Source organism: Ischnura elegans (genome assembly GCF_921293095.1).
Source record: "Ischnura elegans chromosome 13 unlocalized genomic scaffold, ioIscEleg1.1 SUPER_13_unloc_1, whole genome shotgun sequence".
In the NCBI taxonomy this organism is placed as follows: Eukaryota; Metazoa; Arthropoda; class Insecta; order Odonata; family Coenagrionidae; genus Ischnura; species Ischnura elegans.
Window position 1 is genome coordinate 1,029,144 of NW_025791657.1, and position 24,924 is coordinate 1,054,067.

At 38.6% G+C, this 24,924-nt stretch overlaps 1 protein-coding gene across 1 annotated transcript; it reads right to left on the reverse strand.

The window, feature by feature from the left end:
• Positions 1-2,707: 2,707 nt before the first annotated feature.
• Positions 2,708-22,699, reverse strand: LOC124172475. Its single transcript, XM_046551915.1, has 4 exons — positions 22,649-22,699; positions 18,916-18,994; positions 13,540-14,382; positions 2,708-2,727 (listed from the first exon to the last, which is right to left on the reverse strand). The coding sequence occupies exons 1-4, from the start codon at positions 22,652-22,654 to the stop codon at positions 2,708-2,710; spliced, it is 948 nt and encodes a 315-aa protein (XP_046407871.1). The 5' UTR covers positions 22,655-22,699.
• Positions 22,700-24,924: the final 2,225 nt, after the last annotated feature.

Sequence of the window (24,924 nt, forward strand, 5' to 3'; positions counted from 1 at the left end):
AACCTTCACGTTTATCCTAAAGTTGTTAATAGTTTGGAATTACACACAACATTAAAAAGAAATCCAGAGAATCTAACAGAGACAACAGGCTGTTGCTATGAAAAATCTCCACACTAAAATTCCACAGCAGCCCATAATCACAAAATAGCTGCAAATGAGGTAAGGCATTTTTTTCAAGGATCAAAAAAACAAGTAGGTGAGCCAACCTGATAAAATTAAAATTACCATAATTACGCAAATAATCAACCCATGCTCCAGTTACCCCGAAGCACCTTTTATCCTGAACAAAACATAACATTTTTGGCGTTTCGTTACTTTCTTTTTTTCTTACATAGGAGGCCGTCTGCTTCCTGCCTTCTTAAATGGTTATATCTGATATAACCATTGATATAAAACGATACATGTGGCAAATTAATTTTTAGGAATATACGTAGTAAAGTCAAAAAGTCGTTTAATGTAATGAAAGAGTAAATTTTAAAAAGCGCTGGATACTGTCGAAAGTATTAAATAATTACTAGCAAGACCCCTATAGGAGTAGCAAATTACAGCTGGAGCCAGTAAAAAGTAAATAAAATGAGTAAAATACAGCTTATGAAAGGCGTTAATTCACTCTATCTATAGCGGAATATAAATAAAAAGTTGTTTTTTCATATAAAAGAATTATTTTAACTCGTCCTACTGAATGGATAACCATGAAGGCAATATCGCAAAACAAAATCAAAGGCACCACGCTAAAATACAAAAGCACTTTCATAAGATAGAAGCAGAATCATCATTTACACGTGAATAGAATCACTTTAAATATTGTCGCCACAAAAACGTTCTTTGGATACGTCTGGGACATTTCCCAACGCCCAGGATACGATAAAGTCCATCTTTACGAAAGGAGCAAACGTGGTAAAATGCCGTCGACGCTGATATGCCAACGAACGTACCCATTGGAATAGCTATCCGTGCACATGAAATTATTGGAATCAGCCAGCAAAATGAGCGATTTGTGAAATTTGCTTTCATTTAAATGTAATAGGATATTTAAGGCCGTTTTATATGAGGTACTTCCTCGCGACTCCAATGGATTTATATAAGAACGGGACATCAACGAGCCGCAACATACCTTTTTTGATATACACTTGAACCTTGTAAATGGGAGATGGAGTTTTTTCTAGCCTCTATGCTAGCGAATACGTATCGTTCAAGATGGTGAAGCCATTATTTTTCTCGGGGTATAATCGTACGACCTGTCAGAAGGATGCTATCAAAATTTTCTTTCGTAATAGCTTTCACTTACACCGATGACATTCCAAAAATTGAAATTCAACACTCAGTATGAACACAGGTAATAATATATCGGAGACCAAGTGAAGACGAACAAATCCGAATTTAAAACTATTCCTTATTAAAAATACTCCTCCAAGCATTCCAAAACCGAAGATTTGACTCCATTACTTTCCTAGAGGGGAAATGACGAAACACTTCCACTATATGATTTCCATCCAAGAGAGAGGTATGAAATGGTCAGAGAATGGGAAAGAGGTTGCAACAAAACAAAGAAGGAAAGGAAGGGAAAACCTCTGGAGACTAACGTACCATTGCTGAAGGATAATCTGACAGAAGGGGGGACAACATCTGGAGAAATTGATCTAGCCTTAAATTATCGTGAGAAATCATGGAATCTTTTGAAAGAACTTTGCATAAGTACACTCATTTATATAATAATTCCATTTAAATTGACGTTCAATCGACACTGCACTCATTTTAGCCTCACGTATTCACTCTTCACTCATTATCTGGGGTTCCTCTCGCAATTTCCTCAGATTTCCTTATTCAATCGTTCAAATGGAATTATTGTTGAGTTGGTCAATAATTAGTAATCCACAATACTAACACAGACTTACGTAAAACCCCTTTTCAGGAATTTCTGAGGACCTAAATACCCCCCTTTTCTGTAATTTTGAGGGCCGTATCGAGTGGACTTAAAGTAAATGATATGGTTTTCTAAGCTTGTTGTCTGAAAACAGCTACATTATTAGCTAAAATTCTATTTTTCCCTTGATATTTCCGTACCAGAAGGTCTATGTGCCCCTGGCGAGTTTGCTTCCCGCATCACTTTTGCCTATTTTTAATTTATATTGTCATTCTAAGCAAGATTGTGGCATACATCATCCAATATAAGTTTGATTGCATCTTTACAACACACCGTTGACAAAAACCTTCCTTAATTTAATAATACTTAAGACTGCCGATTTTTGGCCAGCTTTTTTCGATTTTAGCCCACTGTGCGTCGTGTCCTCGGCTTTATAAAAACCAAGGGCTTTGAAATGCTTCTTCCTAAATGGAGTTTAATTAACTCATTTAATGCCTAATTTTGGCTAACTTTTAGAATCCTAGTTTCACAAAGTTCACTCCTATGATGACTTTAATCTATTTTAACAGTGATATTACGTTTAGTTAACGGTAGTTAATTGTTAATTGGAATTAATTCACCCATTTAATGCAATAACAGCTATATACTACAAAAATAACAGGCAAGAGCGAGGTTTCTAAGATAGACATATTTGGCAACAGCGCAGGAAGCCAAAAAGGTACCGCGGTGGTGGTAAATATACAAAATGGATTTCAAAATGATGATCAAATGTAAAAAATATACTCCGGACGCCATAATGATTGAATATGAAATGATGCCAAAATGTAACCTGTCTATATGGATTCAAGATGCACGTATATCTCCTGCAAATATATAATTTTCATAAAACAAAATAGTACACGAGGTAGGAAATCACTCGGTTGTTCAACATACGCGATAATATAGCAATATATATAACTATTTCTGGTGGACGCCAAAACGTTGCAGAGTGTAAGGAAGGCAAAATGATAGCGGGATGTATATATATATATATATATATATATATATATATATATATATATATATATATATACATCCCGCTATCATTTTGCCTTCCTTACACTCTGCAACGTTTTGGCGTCCACCAGAAATAGTTATATATATTGCTATATTATCGTGTATGTTGAACAACCGAGTGATTTCCTACCTCGTGTACTATTTTGTTTTACGAAAATTATATATTTGCAGGAGATAAACGTGCATCTTGAATCCATACGGACAGGTTACATTTTGGCATCATTTCATATCCAATCATTATGGCGTCCGGGGTATATTTTTTACATTTGATCATCATTTTGAAATCCATTTTGTATATTTACCACCACCGCGGTACCTTTTTGGCTTCCTGCGCTGTTGCCAAATATGTCTATCTTAGAAACCTCGCTCTTGCCTGTTATTTTTGTAGTATATAGCTGTTATTGCATCAAATGGGTGAATTAATTCCAATTAACAATTAACTACCGTTAACTAAACGTAATATCACTGTAAAAAAAGATTATAGTCATCATAGGAGTGAACTTTGTGAAACTAGGATTCTAAAAGTAAGCCAAAATTAGGCATTAAATGAGTTAATTAAACTCCATTTAGGAAGAAGCATTTCAAAGCCCTTGGTTTTTATAAAGCCGAGGACACGACGCACAGTGGGCTAAAATCGAAAAAAGCTGGCCAAAAATCGGCAGTCTTAAGTATTATTAAATTAAGGAAGGTTTTTGTCAACGGTGTGTTGTAAAGATGCAATCAAACTTATATTGGATGATGTATGCCACAATCTTGCTTAGGATGACAATATCAATTAAAAATAGGCAAAAGTGATGCGGGAAGCAAACTCGCCAGGGGCACATAGGCCGTTTTCCAATCCACGTAGTATGCACTCATTCCCTTGATCCCTTTCTCCCTTGCACCCTGTTCCCTTACTAATGCTCTACTGGCGCCATAAAGTGTGAACGGAAATAATGCGAACTATTGGCAGTAACGAAATGTGACGCACGGGGTAGTGTTAGAATATCTGGTGGTTGATTTAAGAATCAATTTCGCCTTTATACTTATATTTTTGCATGCGAAGAGCAAGAATTCACAATGCCGATATAATATAACGTAGAAGAGCTCACATAATAAACACAAAATTACTTAAAATTCCAGTTCAAGATTTCTGAGTTTTCCATTGCCGCCATTTTGACGTCCACTTCCTACGAGGGGAAGGGAGCGAGGGAGCATCCGCGTTCCATAGTTCACTTACCCTTCGTTCCCTTGCGCCCTCAACCGATTGGATCCACCCTTGCTGTCGTCACATCCGTAAGTTGACGATCGAAAAGTGCACGAAGGGTGAAGAATTGCGAATTGGAAAACGGCCATAGACCTTCTGGTACGGAAATATCAAGGGAAAAATAGAATTTTAGCTAATAATGTAGCTGTTTTCAGACAACAAGCTGAGAAAACCGTATCATTTACTTTAAGTCCACTCGATACGGCCCTCAAAATTACAGAAAAGGGGGGTAATTAGGTCCTCAGAAATTCCTGAAAAGGGATTTTACGTAAGTCTGTGTTAGTATTGTGGATTACTAATTATTGACCAACTCAACAATAATTCCATTTGAACGATTGAATAAGGAAATCTGAGGAAATTGCGAGAGGAACCCCAGATAATGAGTGAAGAGTGAATACGTGAGGCTAAAATGAGTGCAGTGTCGATTGAACGTCAATTTAAATGGAATTATTATATAAATGAGTGTACTTATGCAAAGTTCTTTCAAAAGATTCCATGATTTCTCACGATAATTTAAGGCTAGATCAATTTCTCCAGATGTTGTCCCCCCTTCTGTCAGATTATCCTTCAGCAATGCTACGTTAGTCTCCAGAGGTTTTCCCTTCCTTTCCTTCTTTGTTTTGTTGCAACCTCTTTCCCATTCTCTGACCATTTCATACCTCTCTCTTGGATGGAAATTATATAGTAAGGTAGTAAAGGTAGGTATTAAAGGTAGTGGAAGTGTTTCGTCATTTCCCCTCTAGGAAAGTAATGGAGTCAAATCTTCGGTTTTGGAATGCTTGGAGGAGTATTTTTAATAAGGAATAGTTTTAAATTCGGATTTGTTCGTTTTCACTTGGTCTCCGATATATTATTACATGTGTTCATACTGAGTGTTGAATATCAATTTTTGGAAAGTCATCGGTGTAAGTGGAAGCTATTACGAAAGAAAATTTTGATAGCATCCTTCTGACAGGTCGTACGATTATACCCCGAGAAAAATAATGGCTTCACCATCTTGAACGATACGTATTCGCTAGCATAGAGGCTAGAAAAAACTCCATCTCCCATTTACAAGGTTCAAGTGTATATCAAAAAAGGTATGTTGCGGCTCGTTGATGTCCCGTTCTTATATTAATCCATTGGAGTCGCGAGGAAGTACCTCCTATAAAACGGCCTTAAATATCATATTACATTTAAATGAAAGCAAATTTCACAAATCGCTCATTTTGCTGGCTGATTCCAATAATTTCATGTGCACGGATAGCTATTCCAATGGGTACGTTCGTTGGCATATCAGCGTCGACGGCATTTTACCACGTTTGCTCCTTTCGTAAAGATGGACTTTATCGTATCCTGGGCGTTGGGAAATATCCCAGACGTATCCAAAGAACGTTTTTGTGGCGACAATATTTAAAGCGATTCTATTCACGTGTAAATGATGATTCTGATTCTGTCTTATGAAAGTGCTTTCGTATTTTAGCGTGGTGCCTTTGATTTTCTTTTGCGATATTGCCTTCATGGTTATCCATTCAGTAGGACGAGTTAAAATAATTCTTTTATATGAAAAAACAACTTTTTATTTATATTCCGCTATAGATAGAGTGAATTAACGCCTTTCATAAGCTGTATTTTACTCATTTTATTTACTTTTTACTGGCTCCAGCTGTAATTTGCTACTCCTATAGGGGTCTTGCTAGTAATTATTTAATACTTTCGACAGTATCCAGCGCTTTTTAAAATTACTCTTTTATTACATTAAACGACTTTTTGACTTTACTACGTATTTTCCTAAAAATTAATTTGCCACATGTATCGTTTTATATCAATGGTTATATCAGATATAACCATTTAAGAAGGCAGGAAGCAGACGGCCTCCTATGTAAGAAAAAAAGAAAGTAACGAAACGCCAAAAATGTTATGCATTGTTCAGGATATAAGGTGCTTCGGGGTAACTGGGCATGGGTTGATTATTTGCGTAATTATGGTAATTTTAAGTTTATCAGGTTGGCTCACCTACTTGTTCTTTTGATCCTTGAAAAAAATGCCTTACCTCATTTGCAGCTATTTTGTGATTTTGGGCTGCTGTGGAATTTTAGTGTGGAGATTTTTCATGGCAACAACCTGTTGTCTCTGTTAGATTTTCTGGATTTCTTTTTAATGTTGTGTGTAATTCCAAACTATTAACAACTTTAGGATAAACGTGAAGGTTGATTCTGTTCACGAATACGTTGTTCTCACCCTTATACTTTCTGTGGGTTTTGTAATAGGGGTGTTCCAGTTACCTCAAAAGTTTTTAATTGCTGGAGTAACTGGTGCTTCATGGACCAAGTTACTTCAATAGTTAATATGAATGAAAATGACATGGAGATACTTATTATATAATTTAACCTCACTAATCAATAGCTTTAATATTCCTTCGACGTAATCTTTTTGCTCAACTGTAGATAATGGCGGTAAGTACAAGGAAAACTCAGGAGGGCGCTGAACTAACCTACTCGATTGAAGGTCTTGAAAATTCTTTAAACGATGTAAAATCGGGAACAAAACTACTCGTGGGCAGCCTTGTTTTACCGAATTCCTAGGAGTACTGTACAACGACATGTCTCTGGAACCCTGGGAAATGAGACACATCTCAACGCCCAAGTAAGGGTGATGGGTTTTGACTTCCTATTTCTCTGCTGCTGAGGAAAAGGAATTTGTCAATGCAATAAACGTTATGGAAAAAATGGCTTTGGACGTCATTAGCAAAAATATTGAACAAATCGCGTTCACCTAATATATTGGCGAAAATCGTTGAGAAAGGAGGGGGAAAAGGGGTACAGATCATCAACTGCTTGTAAGAGCATTTCTTTCGGTAAGGAAGTGGCTGAGTGATATTTTTAAAATTTGTGCAAAACAGATTATTGTGTTGCAGTGACTTTTAAACCTTACCTGCGAAGGAAACGAACATAACCTTCATTACACCCATGCCTCGTATAGCGCAAGGGATGCGTTCCTTGGGGTCTTTGCGCTGTACGAAATTGCGTTATATGAGACCGTTTTAACAATGGGAGGATGGGGATGCGTTCCTGGTGGCATACGCGTTGGGTATTGAATTTCCTCTAAACCATATATATTCCTATTAACAGACTCAGAAAACCTTTTTCATAAAAACATTTATAATTTAAAATAGCTTTTAAGATAGTAGGCATGCATTCAAAGACTTTTGTTCGGGTAAAAAAAATCCGTACGAGCTTTAGAAATTCCCTCCTGTTGTTCGGGTGGGCTAACCTCTGCTATCTCATGGGTTCATAACACATTGCCGGCAGTTGACAAATTTTCAAACCAACCTAGACACAATTAATGCCTCATCAAGGCCCCTTTTTCGCTCATCCAAATACCAGGCTATTGCTAAGTTGAATACCATTTCATTGCTCGCGGAGTTTGTGAATGTAAAATCAGAGCTGGCTTTAATTTGAAGTCCCATTAGGCATTAGCAGCAACGTGAAATTGTCTTTAAATGCCTTGAAATCTGACCCAGTTGTCCTTCCCTGAAAATGAATGAACGAGATTGCATTTTTTTCCGAAACAATATCGTCTCGTCAGCACTAAAAACTAATTGAGGAAGAAAGAAGCCACTTTCAATCACAGCTTGGAGTTAATCAGAAAATGTTGCGGCGACTCCGCAATCAACACTCGCAGATTCACGTGATATCGCCGCACTGAAAATACCTACTTGCCGCGTAAAACACTGAAACCAGCCGGAGTTTTCACTAAATGTCTCGGAGCGATTACCAACCTTGCCTTTTCGTACTAATTCAAAATGAACTTTCCATATGTACTGAGCGCTTGGTTAAAGTGGGTGGGGCTGAGGTCACTGATGTTTTAACTTCGTCTTTTTTCAGAATAAGGCATCGGGAGTTTAACCTTCCGCGCAATATCGCTTTGACGCTCTCCATTTTCAAAGCAATTTACCTCTTTCAATTTATCTTCTAGGTTTATGGTTTTCCTTGATATCTTCTTGATTTTTCTACCCGAATTCCAATTTTTTTTGCCATTGTTCTCTTCGTTTTTACTCCATATGGCTCTATCAAAATCACCTTCTACTGCTGCACTGTATTCCTGAGACGCAGAGAGCCTACGACTGCTGGAAGGGAATGAAGCCATTGTGTTTGAGACTCACTAGCGGACCCCTCTATGTTTTGATGCTATTATTACGGAACGAGGGCACCGCTCCATTTCTCCCCCGTGAATACCGATGACCTTGAAGGCTTGAGCTTAGAACCTATACCTGGAAGTCAATCGCCCGATAACCTATGACGGAAAAAATTACGTCTCAATCCGTATTTCTTTCTAAAAACTCATTTCCACTAGCTCTTCGCTTAATTGATGATCTAAGTAAATTAACTACTGTTATTCTGCTAAGGTGACGAGATAAATTAGTTCGGTAGGCCGGCTAGGATTACAAAAGATGTATTTTAAATGCCATCGAAACTTCAATCGTAGAACCTGGTCAATAAGAATTTTTGAAACTGGAACTATTAGCAGGATTAAAGTGACAATTTTACCCTATTTTCCCCCAGTTCAACCTATTGTTTAACTTATCCCTTTATCTTATTTTGTATGAATATTTCAACAATGATTGTAATTAAAATCACGAGGTGTAAAAAATACATTATTTTTAAGTTTGGTGATAATACCTGATGGTGAATAGTGAGGTCTACTTGATATTATTTGCGTATGCTTCTTATGAATGTTGCAACTGACATTCTGCGGGAAAATGAAATAAATTAATCAAATTTGCCGTACGTGCGTAATAAAATTATTCTTTCCGAATTTTTCAGGCCCATGTAGAATTATACCTTTGGAATCTTAAACCAATTAAAAACTAATTTAAGTTCCATCTTCGAGAGTACTTTCATTATTACGAGTGAAATGTTGCTAATTTGCTCTTTTTATACACGACAAATTCATTAAATTCGCCAATAAAATGAATCCGCTATAAGTGAGATTAATAGTACCTTTGGGGTACCATGTTCTAGAAAAAACCAGCTTGATTTTCCAAATAATCCATTTTCTAATAATAAAATAAGATGCATCATCAAATGCGGATGAGATCCTCAGGGAATGAGGCTCTTATTTTTCAATATATATTTCTATTTCCAGCTGAATAAATTTCGTTCTCTTATGTATATGATGCGTTAGTCTTGGCCAAAGGGTTGCGGAGCCGTGGGAAGAAATGTTTAACTATTCCAAAGAATGAGTTAGTAAAAGGACTAAGAACCAATGCCTCACGAAGAAAGCACTTCGGTTCACAGCCACCCCGGAATTACTTTGGCTTGTAGATCTACTACCATTGTAACAATGACAAAAGCGAATGTTTGTAATTCTCGCAAATTATTTTATATCGAAATACAAATGCTAACAGAGAAAATCTGACGTTAGTGACGAGATCATTATTCCTACAGAACAAGTATCCGGAGCAAAAATAACAGCGGGACAAGTTTCTATGATTAATGGATTGTAATTTCAAGTTTCGTGGGTTTTTCTACGTACGTTAAGGAACCAACAGCTCTTACAAGTGGTTACGTTGGAGCATAATTCCAGAATATTTGACAAAAATCGTCGAACACCCAAACCTGTAGAGTGGTAGATAAAACTGTAGATGCGCCATATGGAATTGCTACATAATCTGACCATGTTACTGACGCTGACATATAAATAAAATGAATCACTAATGTTTTTTAAGATCTACGTGTTAAATTTGTTCTCGTATCTCATTAATTTTTAAATTGATATTCACCCAATTTGCTTCTCACTCAAAACACATGAGTATTATGCGTAGGTACTTGTACAAAATGGACATGAATTACCCAATAAACCTCAAAACCATTGCATAAAATAAAATAAATATTTTGTACCAGTTTCGGGGAACCCCTTCCACGCACCCACATTTTCCCCTACGTCCTCCCGCTCTGCCCCCTTCCATCGAAATAAAAATAGATTTGAGATCCCGAGTCACTCCTCCTCTGCCACCTTCCCTCGCTTTTTGGCTTTATTTTTTTTCTATCGTCCTGCTTTCCTTTCGTCTGGGAAGCGCTCATATTTCACGTTCTCACGAATATAGCGTTTGTTTTTCGACGCATATGACTCACGGAAACCTCGAGCTCTCGAGTCTCTCCTCTACTGCCCCCTCCCTCTGCTCTTAGGCCTTCTTTTATTTTTCAATCGTCCTGCCTTCTCTTAGTCTGCGAACCGCTCGTATTTCACGTTCCCACGAATATAGCGTTGCTTTTTCGATGCATACGACATACGGGAACCTCAAAATCATGAGTCACTCCTCCCCTGCCCCCTTCCTTTGCTCTTTGACTTTCATTTATTTTTTCAAGCTTCCTGCCTTCCCTTCGTCTGATAATCGCTCTTATTTTGCGTTCCCAAGAATATAGCGTTAGTTCTTCGATTCATACGACATGCGATGTCCTGCAGATTGTGAGTCTCTCCTTCCCTGCCTCCTCCCTCAGCCATTAGGCCTTCTTTTTTTATTGTAATCAAGAAAATATGCGAGTGGTTATATGATTAAGAAAATAGGTATCCAATCATATTCTCAGGGTATAGTAAAATCAGTCGCGTTCGTTATTTCTCTTGATTTTCAGCGCAAAATATTAATACTGAAAAGACGGCTTTCCTCATACACTAATCTTTATTTATTTTACTTATCCCCCTAAAGAATTATTTAGGTGCCAATTAAAATACCGTGATAGCAGTAATGTTGTTATTGAAGTTACCAGAGCGCAAGTCCTTTTAACTGACTTTGGACCAAGTAAAAACTGGAGCGGTAGCGCGGGATGACGCGCACTCGGCTTACGCGCAGTCAGCCGAGGGATCAGAACTCCTCGAAGATGCTTGGGCAAGAGAAATTCATAGCAGAACCAGGCAGAGCGGTGTTGCCAAGCAGTGGACGCCACTTGCTGCTTAGACTGTACGGAGATATTCGGGGGCACGGTATTCACCGCGGTCAGCGCCGCTCGGCCCGGAATTATACCGAACTAATAATATATGAAATTTGCACATATTGCTAACAAATTGGCGTCCATACTAATTTTCGGAAATAGGGTCTACATGATGTAATTAGTCAATTCCAGCTGTTTTTCCACGTTTGTAATCCGGCGTCCGGTATACGGCCGCCAAATTACACTCGGACGCCAGATTGAATGCAACTTGCTCATTAACGGGTGCCAAAATGATAGCGGGATTTATATATATATATATATATATATATATATATATATATATATATATATATATATATAAATTCAGAGGTCAGGAAAGAAAGGGATAGGAACATGGAATAGAAAAAGGACGAGGACAACGGTGCTGTGGTAGGTGGAAAAAAGCCAGAAATCAGAGGGTAAAAATGCGGCCTGACTGGGACTCGAACCCAGAACCTCCTGGTTGCCGGCCAGGTGCTCTACCAGTTGCGCTACCAGGACGCTTAGATTTACCATGATTTCGGCGGGGGTTTATACACAGAAAACTCCCTTTGCTGTGGCCCACGAGAGTAACCAATAGATGGCACTGGGGCAGCTCACCACTCACCAAGGGAAGGAATGGACGAGGACACAAGGATGAAAGGAAAGGTACACACTCACACGATAGTAGGAAAGAGACAGGAACATGCGTTTCGGGGCACGCAGAGCCCAAGTGAAATAAGCCAATATGGCCGATACACTACTTCATTCATTCACACGGCGCCTTAAGCGCAAACATACATATAAATTCAGAGGTCAGGAAAGAAAGGGATAGGAACATGGAATAGAAAAAGGACGAGGACAACGGTGCTGTGGTAGGTGGAAAAAAGCCAGAAATCAGAGGGTAAAAATGCGGCCTGACTGGGACTCGAACCCAGAACCTCCTGGTTGCCGGCCAGGTGCTCTACCAGTTGCGCTACCAGGACGCTTAGATTTACCATGATTTCGGCGGGGGTTTATACACAGAAAACTCCCTTTGCTGTGGCCCACGAGAGTAACCAATAGATGGCACTGGGGCAGCTCACCACTCACCACCACTATATATATATATATATATATATATGAATTATCCTGTCTGAGAGCAAACATGTTGCATGCGCAAAGGTGACTTATCTGAGTGAATGTATCACAACATACACTACATGAATAGTTCCTCTAACTGTGTGTGGAAGTGGCAGTTGAGGTTATAACTAACAGAGATCTGCATAAAATCAGCATAGAAAATGTTTCGTGCACACACGTGGTAGTCAGGTAGGATTGACGGATTTGCTGCAGACTATGCATGAATAATTTTTGCTCCCATGTAAATGTTAAATTGATAAGATATCGTGTGTGTGTAGAAATGTTTCTAGGTCGCAATAATAAGTTAGAGACTTGCTGCAGACGTACCAGAAATAAGGCTCATCAAGGGTTTGTGTACTTATGTCTATACTAAGAGGCTCTTTGTCGAGAAAGAATTCCAACGTCGGCACACTAGTAAAGTTTTTTTCCACTGTGCATATGCATGTGTGTCACTAAGATGCCCTTTGTCCAGAAAGACTTCCTACACTTGTAGCACGAATAACGTTTTTCTCCACTGTGCGTACGCAAATGTGTAACTAAGATGCCCTTCGTCGAGAACGACCTTTTGCATTTCTTGCACGAATGACGTTTTTCTCCTGTGTGCGTACGCAAATGTGTAACTAAGATGCCCTTCGTCGAGAACGACCTTTTGCATTTCTTGCACGAATGACGTTTTTCTCCTGTGTGCGTACGCAAATGTGTCACTAAGATGCCCTTCGTCGAGAACGACCTTTTGCATTTCTTGCACGAATGACGTTTTTCTCCTGTGTGCGTACGCAAATGTGTCACTAAGATGCCCTTTGTCGAGAAAGACTTCCCACACTCAAAGCATGAAAAAGGCTTTTCTCCCGTGTGCTTACGTAGATGACTAACTAAGTGGCTCTTATACGAGAAAGACTTTTCACATTCGTTACATGAATGACGTTTTTCTCCTGTGTGCGTATGCATATGTGTCCCTAAGATGCCCTTTGTCGAGAAGACCTTCCACACTCGAAGCATAAAAAAGGCTTTTCTCCCGTGTGCTTACGTAGATGACTAACTAAGTGGCTCTTATACAAGAAAGTCTTTTCACACTCATTACATGAATATGGATTTTCTTTTGCATGTGTACGCAAATGTGTCACTAAGATGCCCTTTGCCTAAAACGACCTTTCACACTCGTTGCATGAATAAAGTTTTTCTCCCGCCTCTGTTCGCATGTCTGTCGAGATTACCTCTCTGAGTGAAAGACTTGCTACCACATGAATAAGTTTTAATTCCTGCGTGTGTAAGACTGTGTAAGGTGAGGTAACTTTTCTGAGTGAAGCACTTGGTACACTCACTGCATGAAAATGGTCTCTCTTTCTCCCTCGCGCCCATATGATCGTGTAGGTTTCTATTGCATGATGATTTTGAAGATGAACTTTGAGAAGTCGATTTCTCTTCAACATCGACGCTTCTCGTCACTCGTCTCATAATTTTCTCATCGCCTTTCCCCCCACTCGTTTTCCTTAGAAGCCCACTTTCCTTTTGCCTCGGCTCTAGTCTTTTTCTCACCACTCCACTTATGGCCTTGGAGGTGATAGGCTCACAAGAACTGCCATTTCCGCTTGAAAATACATCTTGGTTTGATGATTTTGCTACAGCAATAAAATTATGAGCAACAAAATGAGTTTTCCTGTGATCGATTAGCTCATTCTTTTTGTTTAATCCATCTCTGCATTTGAAGGAATGAAATGAATTTTCATTTGATCTGTAACTGTTCCCAGGATTTTTGTTTGAGCAATCAAGTACCTCTTCATTGTCTCCCATGACTGCCTCACAGCCACTCCTGTCATTTCCACAGATTCCGATACACCTAAGGCTATCCGTAGTATTTGGTGCAACAAAACCAGCTTCATCCACAGCAACAGTCATTGTGGCTCTGCCTCCGCTGCTTTTAAGTGATTCAATTTCTTTTGTATTACATAATCTATCGTCAGGAATTGAGCAACATGATATCTTATCAGTATCAAGAGCGCCAAATTTCTCCAAGTCTTTATCCCTAACGTTTCTTCCAATCCTTACTTGGGATGCTCCAGGCTTGGAATCAATTTGTGCCACCAAAGATTTGGGACCAATGCATTCATCATGGAGATACGAAGCTGATGATATTTGCGACAGCATTTCTTCAGGAGCTGGGAGCCCTGGAAAATAATTTCAAATTACAACTATCACAGTCAAACACAAAAAACACTCATAGGAAAAAAATCGGAGCTTTCGAAGTGGTTACCTTTCTTCTTAACCAAAGAAACATTCTTCTGTTAAGAAAGCTTCACATTTTTTGGTTGAGAAAGAAGGTTACCACTTTAAAAGCTCCAAGTTTTATTCTTTTTGTGACTGTTCCTTTTTGTGTGTCTATGTCTTATATTTGTGGCATGAACATTGAATATATATAGGTAACATAAAAACATCCCAGGTTGAGCACATACAAAAGAAACTATGAAGATAAAAGCATTCACAGAACTAAATTTTTGGTAGGACACATCCACCTTCCTCAGAGATAGGTAGAAGACTAGGTTAAGGATGAGAGAGCTGAGGGAGAGGGAAGGGGGAATGGAGGGTAGGTAGGGTGCAAGGGGGAAATAGTGTGCTGAGGCAATTAAAGGGATTATCTGATAATATTTAAGCCGGGAGAAAGTAATGCTTAGAAAAAGCCATATGTAAGTTAATTTGGTGGAACGAAATTTAAGTGGGTGGTCTATGGGGGAAGGGAGGCCAAAACTTAAACATTGTAACAATCATTGAATTGACATTAATGGGTGGCAGTATGTTTTGCCACATGGAGGAATACAAAGTGGGAGAGAGTGCATGATGCCCTGAGGTTGTTGATCCTTAGGTTAGGTTGAGGATTTACCTATGTGAAAGGAGGGAGCTTGTTGACATTGAATAAGATAAATTACATTTTTGGAAATACAATAGGCCGTAGGGGGATCTTGGACAAGGGGCGAGATGACTGGGGACAGAAGGAGGGGTGAAAACTGGATAGGTTCTACTTCTAGGATGACCACAAGGCGAAGGTATACCATTGGCAGTAGTGGGTGACTTTTGTAAGGCTTTTGTCGAGTGAAATAAACCAGAAAGGTTTGACAAAAACATTGGCTGTAGAAATATTATTTTTTAAGATTGGAGAATGATCCTTAAGATGACTACAAGGATTCTATTCCAGGGGAGTTAGTCCAGTAAAAGATTAAGAACAGCAGTAATTCCACTCTTTTTCATTATTTCAGATTAACCATTTTCCAAGCTATCTTCAGCAAAAATATCATTTCTTATAACTAGAGAAGTTATTCAATCAACCATGAAAACACAGATATAATAGCAGATATTTTAAATAAATTATAAAAAATCACTACTGGCCACCATCTTGTATTCCATGCCACATAATATAATTTGCACAGAGTTGATCCAGTAGATAGTTGACCATTTTAGCTATTTTGTAGAATATAACTATATTTCAGCATCAATGGCAGATTCGTGATGCATTGGGGAAAGAGCAATAACTGATTTATCGTTTTGGGGCAGCATAAAATGAGCATACATTTCTTCTGGAAATCAAAAAGGAATGAATTCACTGCTCTGCTCTTGCTGGGTAAAAATTCTTTCTCAATTTACCGACTATTTTTTATCAAACTAACGAATGTAAGCTTATTTCCACCAGCAAAGTTTTTAGCCAGGTCACAATGAACCAGTTTCACCAATAATACTCCTGTTAGCACCCACAACTGCTTCAACTAATCAAATAGCAGTATCCTCCGCTGAATTACTACTCCAGTGCGGTCCTTTGGGCCGTAAAAATATGTAAAATAAGTTCTATCAAAAGGTTAACTACCATGAAAAACTGCCACACAAACAGGACCGCTTATTCCCATTTTATCATAGAAAATGAACATGGAACGCTTCCAATTCCAATGACTATTTTGCAATTCTTCTAAGAGGACCATTTGCATGCATCGAAACTCTACAGGTGAGCAACAAACACTGTAAATACTCATGCATTGGCTGATCTAAGAGAAAAGGAATCCAGAAGAAGGATAATTTCAATATGCTGTACTAATGGGAATCATTGCTCCTGCATTGTAGGAGTGCAGCTCTTTGTTACTCACAGTGGGGAATAGGGTTGAGCTTCATTACTCGTAAAACTAGAGATTTAGGTTGCTTGCAGCCCCACACAATCCCCTACGGAGGATGCAAGAAAGCAGGGCACTTGGACAACGACATACCCATAATAGTAAGATAAATGTGTCAAACATTGTTTCCCCATCAAAGTAGAAAAACATACAAAATTTTCTGCATAGCTATGAGTGATGGTGGCAGAAAAATGTTACACAGGGGTGAGGGCCACACATGTGGCCCAGTCTTGCCCGCTTCCTTTCGTGGTCTATCTAACGCTAACCTTGGGCTATTTACTAACATACAACTATGAGAGGCTCGAGAGGACTTAATTATGCACAGCTCCTACAAATCACATGTGTAATATGCCATCATGTGATAAACAGGAATGAAACACTATCGCCCACAAATGCGGCCCACATCCCCGCTGAAGGGTTATGGGTTGGGCTGCAAAATTATGGGCAGCCACCTTAACTGCCTCCTGCCGGAAAATAGGAAAACATTTTCGTGCTATGAGTAGCATAAGAATATTTGAAACCTTTCCGTGTGGAGCTCTTTCTTGGAGGTGGAATTACCCTGTATCGTCCCTCAGATTTGGGACCCAACTTAAGTGTGGGCTCCTCCTTTATGCCAGCTACTGGACTTGACCCTCTAACTCTTTCTTAGCACGAGTCCATTGACAACTTATTGTGTTACCAGTATTTTTTTAAACCAAATGTTGCATTTGATTTTCAATAATTTACTCCTCTAAAAGAATAATGAATATTTTTAAGCATTGTAGAATATAAATCGATTTCTGCCATTGAAACAACAAGGTACAAAGACTATACCTTCAGAAATTCGTTATTTCTAACACTAAAATTTTCCTTTAAAAATTGCTTATGCATAGAGAAAAAAATGAAGCATTCATTTCAAGGCATAATACATTGTAGTATGCAACAAAATATATCATTACCAAATTCATTGACAATATAACCACTTTGCGACGGAGTACTCGGGTGGGATATATATGAGTGCGTGGGTTGGGCTTAACCCTTTCGTGCCGGGCATTGGGTGGAGGTGACGGACATTTTCATATGTAGAAGACCTGACAAAGAGGTATATCTGTGACGGATTTTTCAAGGCACACGACCGGGCGTCGGCTCTTACCGACACGAGGGAAGGGGCAGTGACAGCTGAGGCAGCAATTGTCTGATGCATTCAGGCCCAGCCAGAGACCCAGCTAAGTCAGTCCTCAGGGCTACCCCTCGCCAATTAAGCCCAACCCTCCCACTCAATTATGAGCCATCCTCACTGAAGGTATTATTTTAAAAGAATAAACTATTCAAAATCAAATACAATGTTTGGTTGAAAGAACAATGGTAATGCTATGAGTTGACTATGGATGAATTTTACGACAGGATCAGTGGCCTGGGTAAGGGACAGATGCTAGTTTAACTAGGTCCCAGATCTGAGGGACGAAAATACCTTCGCAACTCGCCCCATTATGAGAGATTAAAATATTCTCATGGTTCTCATAGAAAGAAAGCGTTTTCCAATTGTAGATGTCGGCAGGAAAGAATAAATTGCCTGAGAGTGGCCCCAAGGGCGAGAGCCAACGTCCGGTCATTTGCCTTGAAAAATCCACAACAGCTATAATCAACGTTACTTGTTCTACACATGAAAATGCCCCTCGGCTCCATGTAATGTTGGCGCGAACGGTTGAACGGTTGAATATGTACGGCACGAAAGGGAAAATATGACTGCCCCAGAATTCAGCTCCTGCGGCAATACGGATAAAACAAATAGGTAGAAACATTATCTAACTCAGAGAAATTAGCATGAGACCAACTATCATTTCTATGCAGAACTAACATACCAAACTCCTCCAATTATGGGGTGCAAATCAAGTTCGGTTGTATATTAGCCACACTGATTTCATTTCCGGGTCACTTATTTAAAATATATGTATTCACTAATTTTCTCACTAATATAAAATGGACGAAAAGCAAATATAATTTTTGCATTCATTTGAACAAGTTCCATGTTCACATTTCCTATCAACACCGAAATTTACTTATAGATACTCCATTTTCACACCAAGTGCTAAATTCTGGTGATTTGTCACTATAAGATTCACTGGATATCAGACAATTACTTATACCACTTCAGACGCAGATTATGAAGATGATGATAATTCATTGAAACCCAGGTCGTCCTCAGATAGAAAATAAGTGGTATAAGTAATTGTCTGATATCCAGGAAAACTTATAAAAGAACACCACAAAGTAAATCAAGAATTAGTGAATTCTTGACTCGTTTGAAGCCATCAATAGAGACATATGATCATAGAAAGCGGGGTACCGTGCAATCTGATGGTAGCCAAAGCTGTATATAGCCATTCGTAGCCATTGAGATCACTTCGTGTCCACTGTGGATACATGGGCCACTGTCAAATTCTCAATCATTTCTGAAGTCACATGAAAAGTTGGCTAAATTAAAGGATTAACAAATACATTGTCCATTATTATTTACATCAATTCCTCCATGTATGGAGTTATTTGTTTGCAATCCATAATAGTACTCACCAGATGCCTCTGTATTGGACTCAATGTGTAGGGAAAAAGTGGAGCTCTCAATTGGGTCCCCATCCTCACCTGAAGAAGGCTGGAAGTAATCATCAAGATACAAATCATGCATTAACAGCGGATTCAGGATATCTTTTAAATGATTGACTAAAACTAATTTATAAACCATGTAACATAAAAATTTGGTATTCCCAATAAATATTTTCTGTGCAAAATAAATGTTTATTCAACACTCAGAAAATTAAATACGTCACGCATTTCTTTCACCATGAAAGTGGTCTATAATACATGTTACGCCTGCACTGCAATATTATCTTCATAAGATACCTCTGGAATTTATGTTTTTCTATTAAAACGATGACGTAAAAGAATTAAGTTTTCTTTGATAATGAAAGAACCTAAATAACATAATTGAAACTAGGCATCTGTGCGAAAAAATGAGAAAAAATTTGATGCCGCCACATTGCAGAAAAAGATGTCCACACAGAAAACTAAATTTTTCAGCGAAAATCGCTGAGATAATGATGAACAGCTGAAATTTGTAAAGTGAAAAGTAGAAATGATTATGATTAAAGTGCTCAATGCGAAAATTGAAGCTAGGACATCCCGATAGTAGCCACGCACCATGACCATTCTCAGGCAAAAAAATCTGTACTCTAAATAAGCTAAAGCTATACTCTAACTGCACTTAATATCTGGACTGGGAATGCACTTAATTGAAACAATACAGCACAGTTGCCATAGTACAGTAAAGTACTATGTGGCCATAGCACGGTCAGAGTGCAGTGGCCACAGCACAGTCAGAGTGCAGTGGCCATAGCACGGTCAGAGTGCAGTCGCCTCAGCACAGTCAGAGTGCAGTCACCACAGTACAGTCTAAGTGATTTATTTGGGTCTTCTTCCGTTTTATCCATGGCTCTATGAAAACTCACCAACATTCCAGCTGGCTTCATCAGATCCACTGAAGTAGCGATGCAGATTTGGCCAGACTGATATTTATGTCCAACGGAATCCTCTTTGACACTTCAATGAACACAAAGAAGCTGACTGGAAGTTTGACTAAATTTCATCCAAAGCCATGGATAAACTCTGAAGATGACCCAAAAAACTAGCTGGAAAAGGGAATGATCTAAACCCTGTTTTGATATTGGATACAAATGACATGAAAGCCAATTCAGATATAAAATCATTTAATATAAAATGTAATATCTTACAATGAAATTCAATAATACATGGTGAATTCTACATGGTGTTTCATTTTACATAAATTCATGGTGTTACATTTCGCGGAGGTTTTCCGTAAAGTGGCCGAGTGGGACTTTAACGTATCATCCTCTGTTGGCTTAAGGGCCTGCAGTGTCTCTCACCTGCCTACACCGTCTTTAGCTCACCGGTGCACTGTCGTGCGTGGAGTGAGGTAGTGTCCTTCAATCTGGTACGCTATGGTGAGCAAAAACAAGTCACCAGCAACGGGGTCGGACGGGATCGATTCGCGGGTTCTGAGTAGTGAGGACGGAGGTCCACCGTAGCAAGTTCAACTCAAAAATCACTAAAATTTGAAAAATGATTTGTCGGCCTCCTAATAAACACAGAACGCTCGGAATAACACCAGGACCTTGACAATCCGATCCGGAACACAATTTTTGGGTTCTAAAGGGAGGTTATTAGGAGACACCAGTCGACAAAAACAAAGGACGATCGCCTTCACTACGAAAAACATCAAAAAATAACCCCAGATTTTCACTTTTCGAGATAAAAGGCACACAGAATAGTATAATTAGATAATATTGATATTCTACACTGGATATAAATACTTGGAAATGCACTGATAAGAAATAATAACGTATTATTGGAACACGATCGACAACTCGTCACATATGTTCAAGCGTGAAACACAAAACTTCAAAAATAACCAAAAATAAGGCATAGAATGTCACTGAAGGGGTGAAATATAAAGGAAAAGTAACTCCGAAACACTGATTAACCTCAATCAGGACGGATTTTCAATAACACAGGGAATTATAACACAAAAACCAACTCGGTATAACTGAAAACTTAAGACACTTGTAATTGAAAGAAAAATGCACGTAGGGAAACGAAACTTTCACAGGAGCAGTAGAATAAATGGAGCTAGAAGCACATAGAATCACAAGGTGGGCAAAGCCACCCCCTAAGATTGGTGGGACTTTGAAATTTCTCGGCAGCGGCTAGATTGAGGCAAACACTAAAAACGCCACAAAAAAAGCCAAAATTGGTTGGATCTTGAATATTTTCACAGTAGGCGGCAGCGGGAACATTCACAGACGTTACTGACATAATCAGCGTCAGTTAATCAATGATTTAGCCACTAAAACTGAGGTTATACGGGAGCGACACATAGACACGTGTCCTGCTGTGGACCCCCGTCCTCCATAGTAAAGATAGGAAATACTTTCTCCCGCCAATGACTAGTTTAAGTCCAGCCCTGTCAGAGTGCAGTTTGAGCCATAGTACAGTTCCTGTCCAGTTACCCAGCCCAGTAACAGTCCACTTTTAGCCACAGTACACTTCCAGTCATGTTTTCTAGCCCTGTCACAGTCCAGTTTGAGCTATAGTACAGTTCCAGTCCAGTTACCCAGCCCAGTCACAGTCCACTTTTTGCCACAGTACACTTCCAGTCATGTTTTCTAGCCCTGTCACAGTCCAGTTTGAGCTATAGTACAGTTCCAGTCATGTTACCCAGCCCAGTCACAGTGCAGTCTGAGCTCTAGCACAGTTCAAGCACAGTGATCCAGCACTGTTACAGTACAGTTCTTCTCAAATTCTAGCTGCCATAGTACAGTCTAGTACAGAAGAGTGTACTGTGACTGTGCTAAACGCATAGTTTAGTCCAGTTACAGTGCAGATTTAGTGCAGTCACAGCACAGATTTTTTTGCCTGAGTTGGGCTAGTACTCCTACTTGAAGGGAGACCATTTCTACAGGAAAAAAATAGATCTGTGAATGTTTAACTGCGTTTTTAGTTGAAACCATTGCTTATAAACCCCATATGGTGGGTGATTCGTGGACAGCCCCTGATGGACTACACCACTAAAAAGTTTGATTACAATCTGAGACCTTGTTTTCTTAAAGAGCTATGATTTATCAGTCCTAGGATGTTATATCATAAGTAAACATCTTCATGAGATATGATTTATTGGTTCCAGGATTTTCCATAGTAAAATAGTGATCGTATTGAGATGTAATTTATCAACAGCAGAATTTAACAAGCTAAAATTGAAAGCAAGTACACTGCAACAATTGCAGACAACATAAAAAGGAAAAAACGGCTTCTTTTGAGATAAGAATGCATGTTTTCAGTTCTTAGAAACTTGGAACTAAATGGGTTACACTACCTGTAAATACTCCTGCATCATCGTATTTAAGAGAAAAGGAATCTTGAAGAAAGGTCACTGTACTTTCAACGAACAGTACCTACCCCTGGGGATCCACACTCCTTCCTTGCAGGAGAACAGCCTTTTGTTACTCACTGCAGGGAAAGAGGTGAGATTCTTCACTAATATAGAGCTTTAATTCACTTGCATCCTCACCCTGCTCCCTAGCAGTGGAGGCAAGAAGGCCACTTGCCGAAGTGCCAATAAAAGTATGTTGGAATAATAACATTTATGACAGACACACCCTCTTTCTTCATACAACCTTTTTACAACTGAAGGTGGTTCAACTCACGGTTCACTGCATATGGTAATAAAACTTACCAGCATATTGTTTCAGGGCACCAGGCAGTCTTGCACAGGAATGTATATTTCATTCCCCCATTATTGTAGCTGAAAAATAAGTAGGCTCAATTTACAATTGATCGTTAATCGAAGTGCTTATATAGTTAAAATGGGATTCAACGGCATCAAGCAATTACACAATATTTTTCCTCCACTTGAGCCACCAAGCGATTAATCTATCACCATATTCAGTTAATCCTTACAAATGTAGGTATACCATAACTATTGCAGTCCGCAAAAAATCATGTCCCTACAGTTCTTTCTGCTGTCACACAACGCAAGTGTGTCACTTTACACTCACCGAAACTTATGATGTACCAGGATTCTAATAAAAATACAAAAAAAACGAAAAGTACTCACCGAGCAGTAATTTCTCGGCAAAAGTTTTCTCAGAACGGCGTTTGATTCCAAACAAGTGTTTTTGAAAACAATGAATTCCGTGAGTTTCTTCAAACACAGTGGGCGCATGGTAGTGGGCAGGCCATCTCCCACAGCAACCTGAGATAGCAAAAAAACAAGTATTCGTCAACATTATTCGAAATTATCTGGGCAAACGCGAGATGAAGTAACACCATTGTAAAAAAATTGATAAGGAATAATATGCCACTTACTTGTAAACCGACTAAATCATGCAGGGCATCCTTAACAGTTGTTTTGCATTCTACTTTCGAAGTGAATATGTTGTAATAATAACCATGATTCCTCCTGCAAAGTCTACAAAGGTCATTCCCTGAATTCCTTTCCGACGAATCCGTGAAAATTCCAGTGGTACGACTCATTTTTTCACTTCAAAATCTCATGCAATCTTTAAATCAGATCAATCTTCAAAGAAATCATCCACACAGCACTGACAAAGATCACAAAATCCCAGGAGAAAACTACTTTCACTTGGATGATACGTGAAAACAATTAGGAATGCTCAAGGAAAAGTCCATATAAGTCAACTATTAATAAATCATCTCAAATATATATATATCGATGCAACAGCATGGATAGAGAATATTATCAACAATTTTCATGATCATATGACACGGTCATTTTACCTGTGAAATAAGTATGTTATCACAAGATCGTGTATACAAGATTGGTTTAGAATCGCGGTTTTATAGTTGCTTTTTCTTCCGCTAAGAGCATACCTATATATTAGGCCAAATATCTGTGTTTGAGGACTACTTGCTTTCCATTTGATGCATCCATTGGTCATTTCATTTGTAATTCATCTATATTCCTTTTATTTACGGTAGATTATCAACTTGTTAATTACAACAATTAACAACAATTTGTTAAGATTACGTAAATATAAGACCAGAAAGGAATTTAAGCCCAATTTCAGCTCCCTTACGGTTACAGTGCAACTCCCTTTTGTCAGCAAAAGGATTCCAGAATTTCTTTATTTTAAAGTTCAAAAATGTTTTTTCGAAATAGCCATGTCAGGATTAATGCAATAAACCTCAATAATATATTAGTTTAAATTAATGCAAATGGAAGAATTCTTCATTTTTCGATGGTAGGCCTATTGTATACGTGGTCTTCTCGTGGTAAGATACGCAATTAAAGCCCTAGGTCTGAACTACTCTTTGCTTGACTGGGCTATTTTAAACTAGGGTTTCAATGAGTATTTGTATTTTATGTCTATATGTTGCAATGTGATTTTTAGGTGATATTTAAATGTGAGCTTTTTATAGTCCCTTTTTATGGTATATGTTCCCCTATTTTATATCGGACAAGGTAAGAAAATATTGGTTTAGAGTCCAGGTTTGTAGCTGCAATTCTTGCCGCTAGGGAACCTTGTAGCCATCGAAAATTGATTAATTCTTGTATTCTGAACGTAAACTGATATATATTGAATTTATTTGCATGAACTCCTAAGTGCTTTTTTTAGATAACCTTTTTTGAATTGCATGTAAAAGAAATTTGGGAATTATGTTTGTCTCTGAGGCTGCCGATATGGCGCTTTAATTCCACTTCTGACCCAAAAGTTATGCCCCGTTTTTATTTACACAACGTTTAAAATTATTTACACAACGATCGTCGCGACGTCGTTCGCGACGAACTGCACGTTTACACATGTAAAGTTACCATCGTAACTCAGTGCTGCCTCGTTGTGGAATTGTGTCAACCGACGACGATACTGCGTGAGGACATTGAAATCTTGGAAATTAAGAAGCAAAGGAATATTATGTTTTCATGTGCAATAACTAAAGGTAGACCGAATTGTTGGTAAAACTTTAAAGACTGTGGTATTCATTATGGGA

Coding starts and splice junctions, on each gene's coding strand:
- LOC124172475 (XM_046551915.1), bottom strand. Junction 14,383..18,915: donor GTCCAATACAGAGGCATCTG/GTGAGTACTATT, acceptor ATTATTTTCCAG/GGCTCCCAGCTCCTGAAGAA. Junction 2,728..13,539: donor AGAGAGACCATTTTCATGCA/GTGAGTGTACCA, acceptor ATATATTTGCAG/GAGATATACGTGCATCTTGA.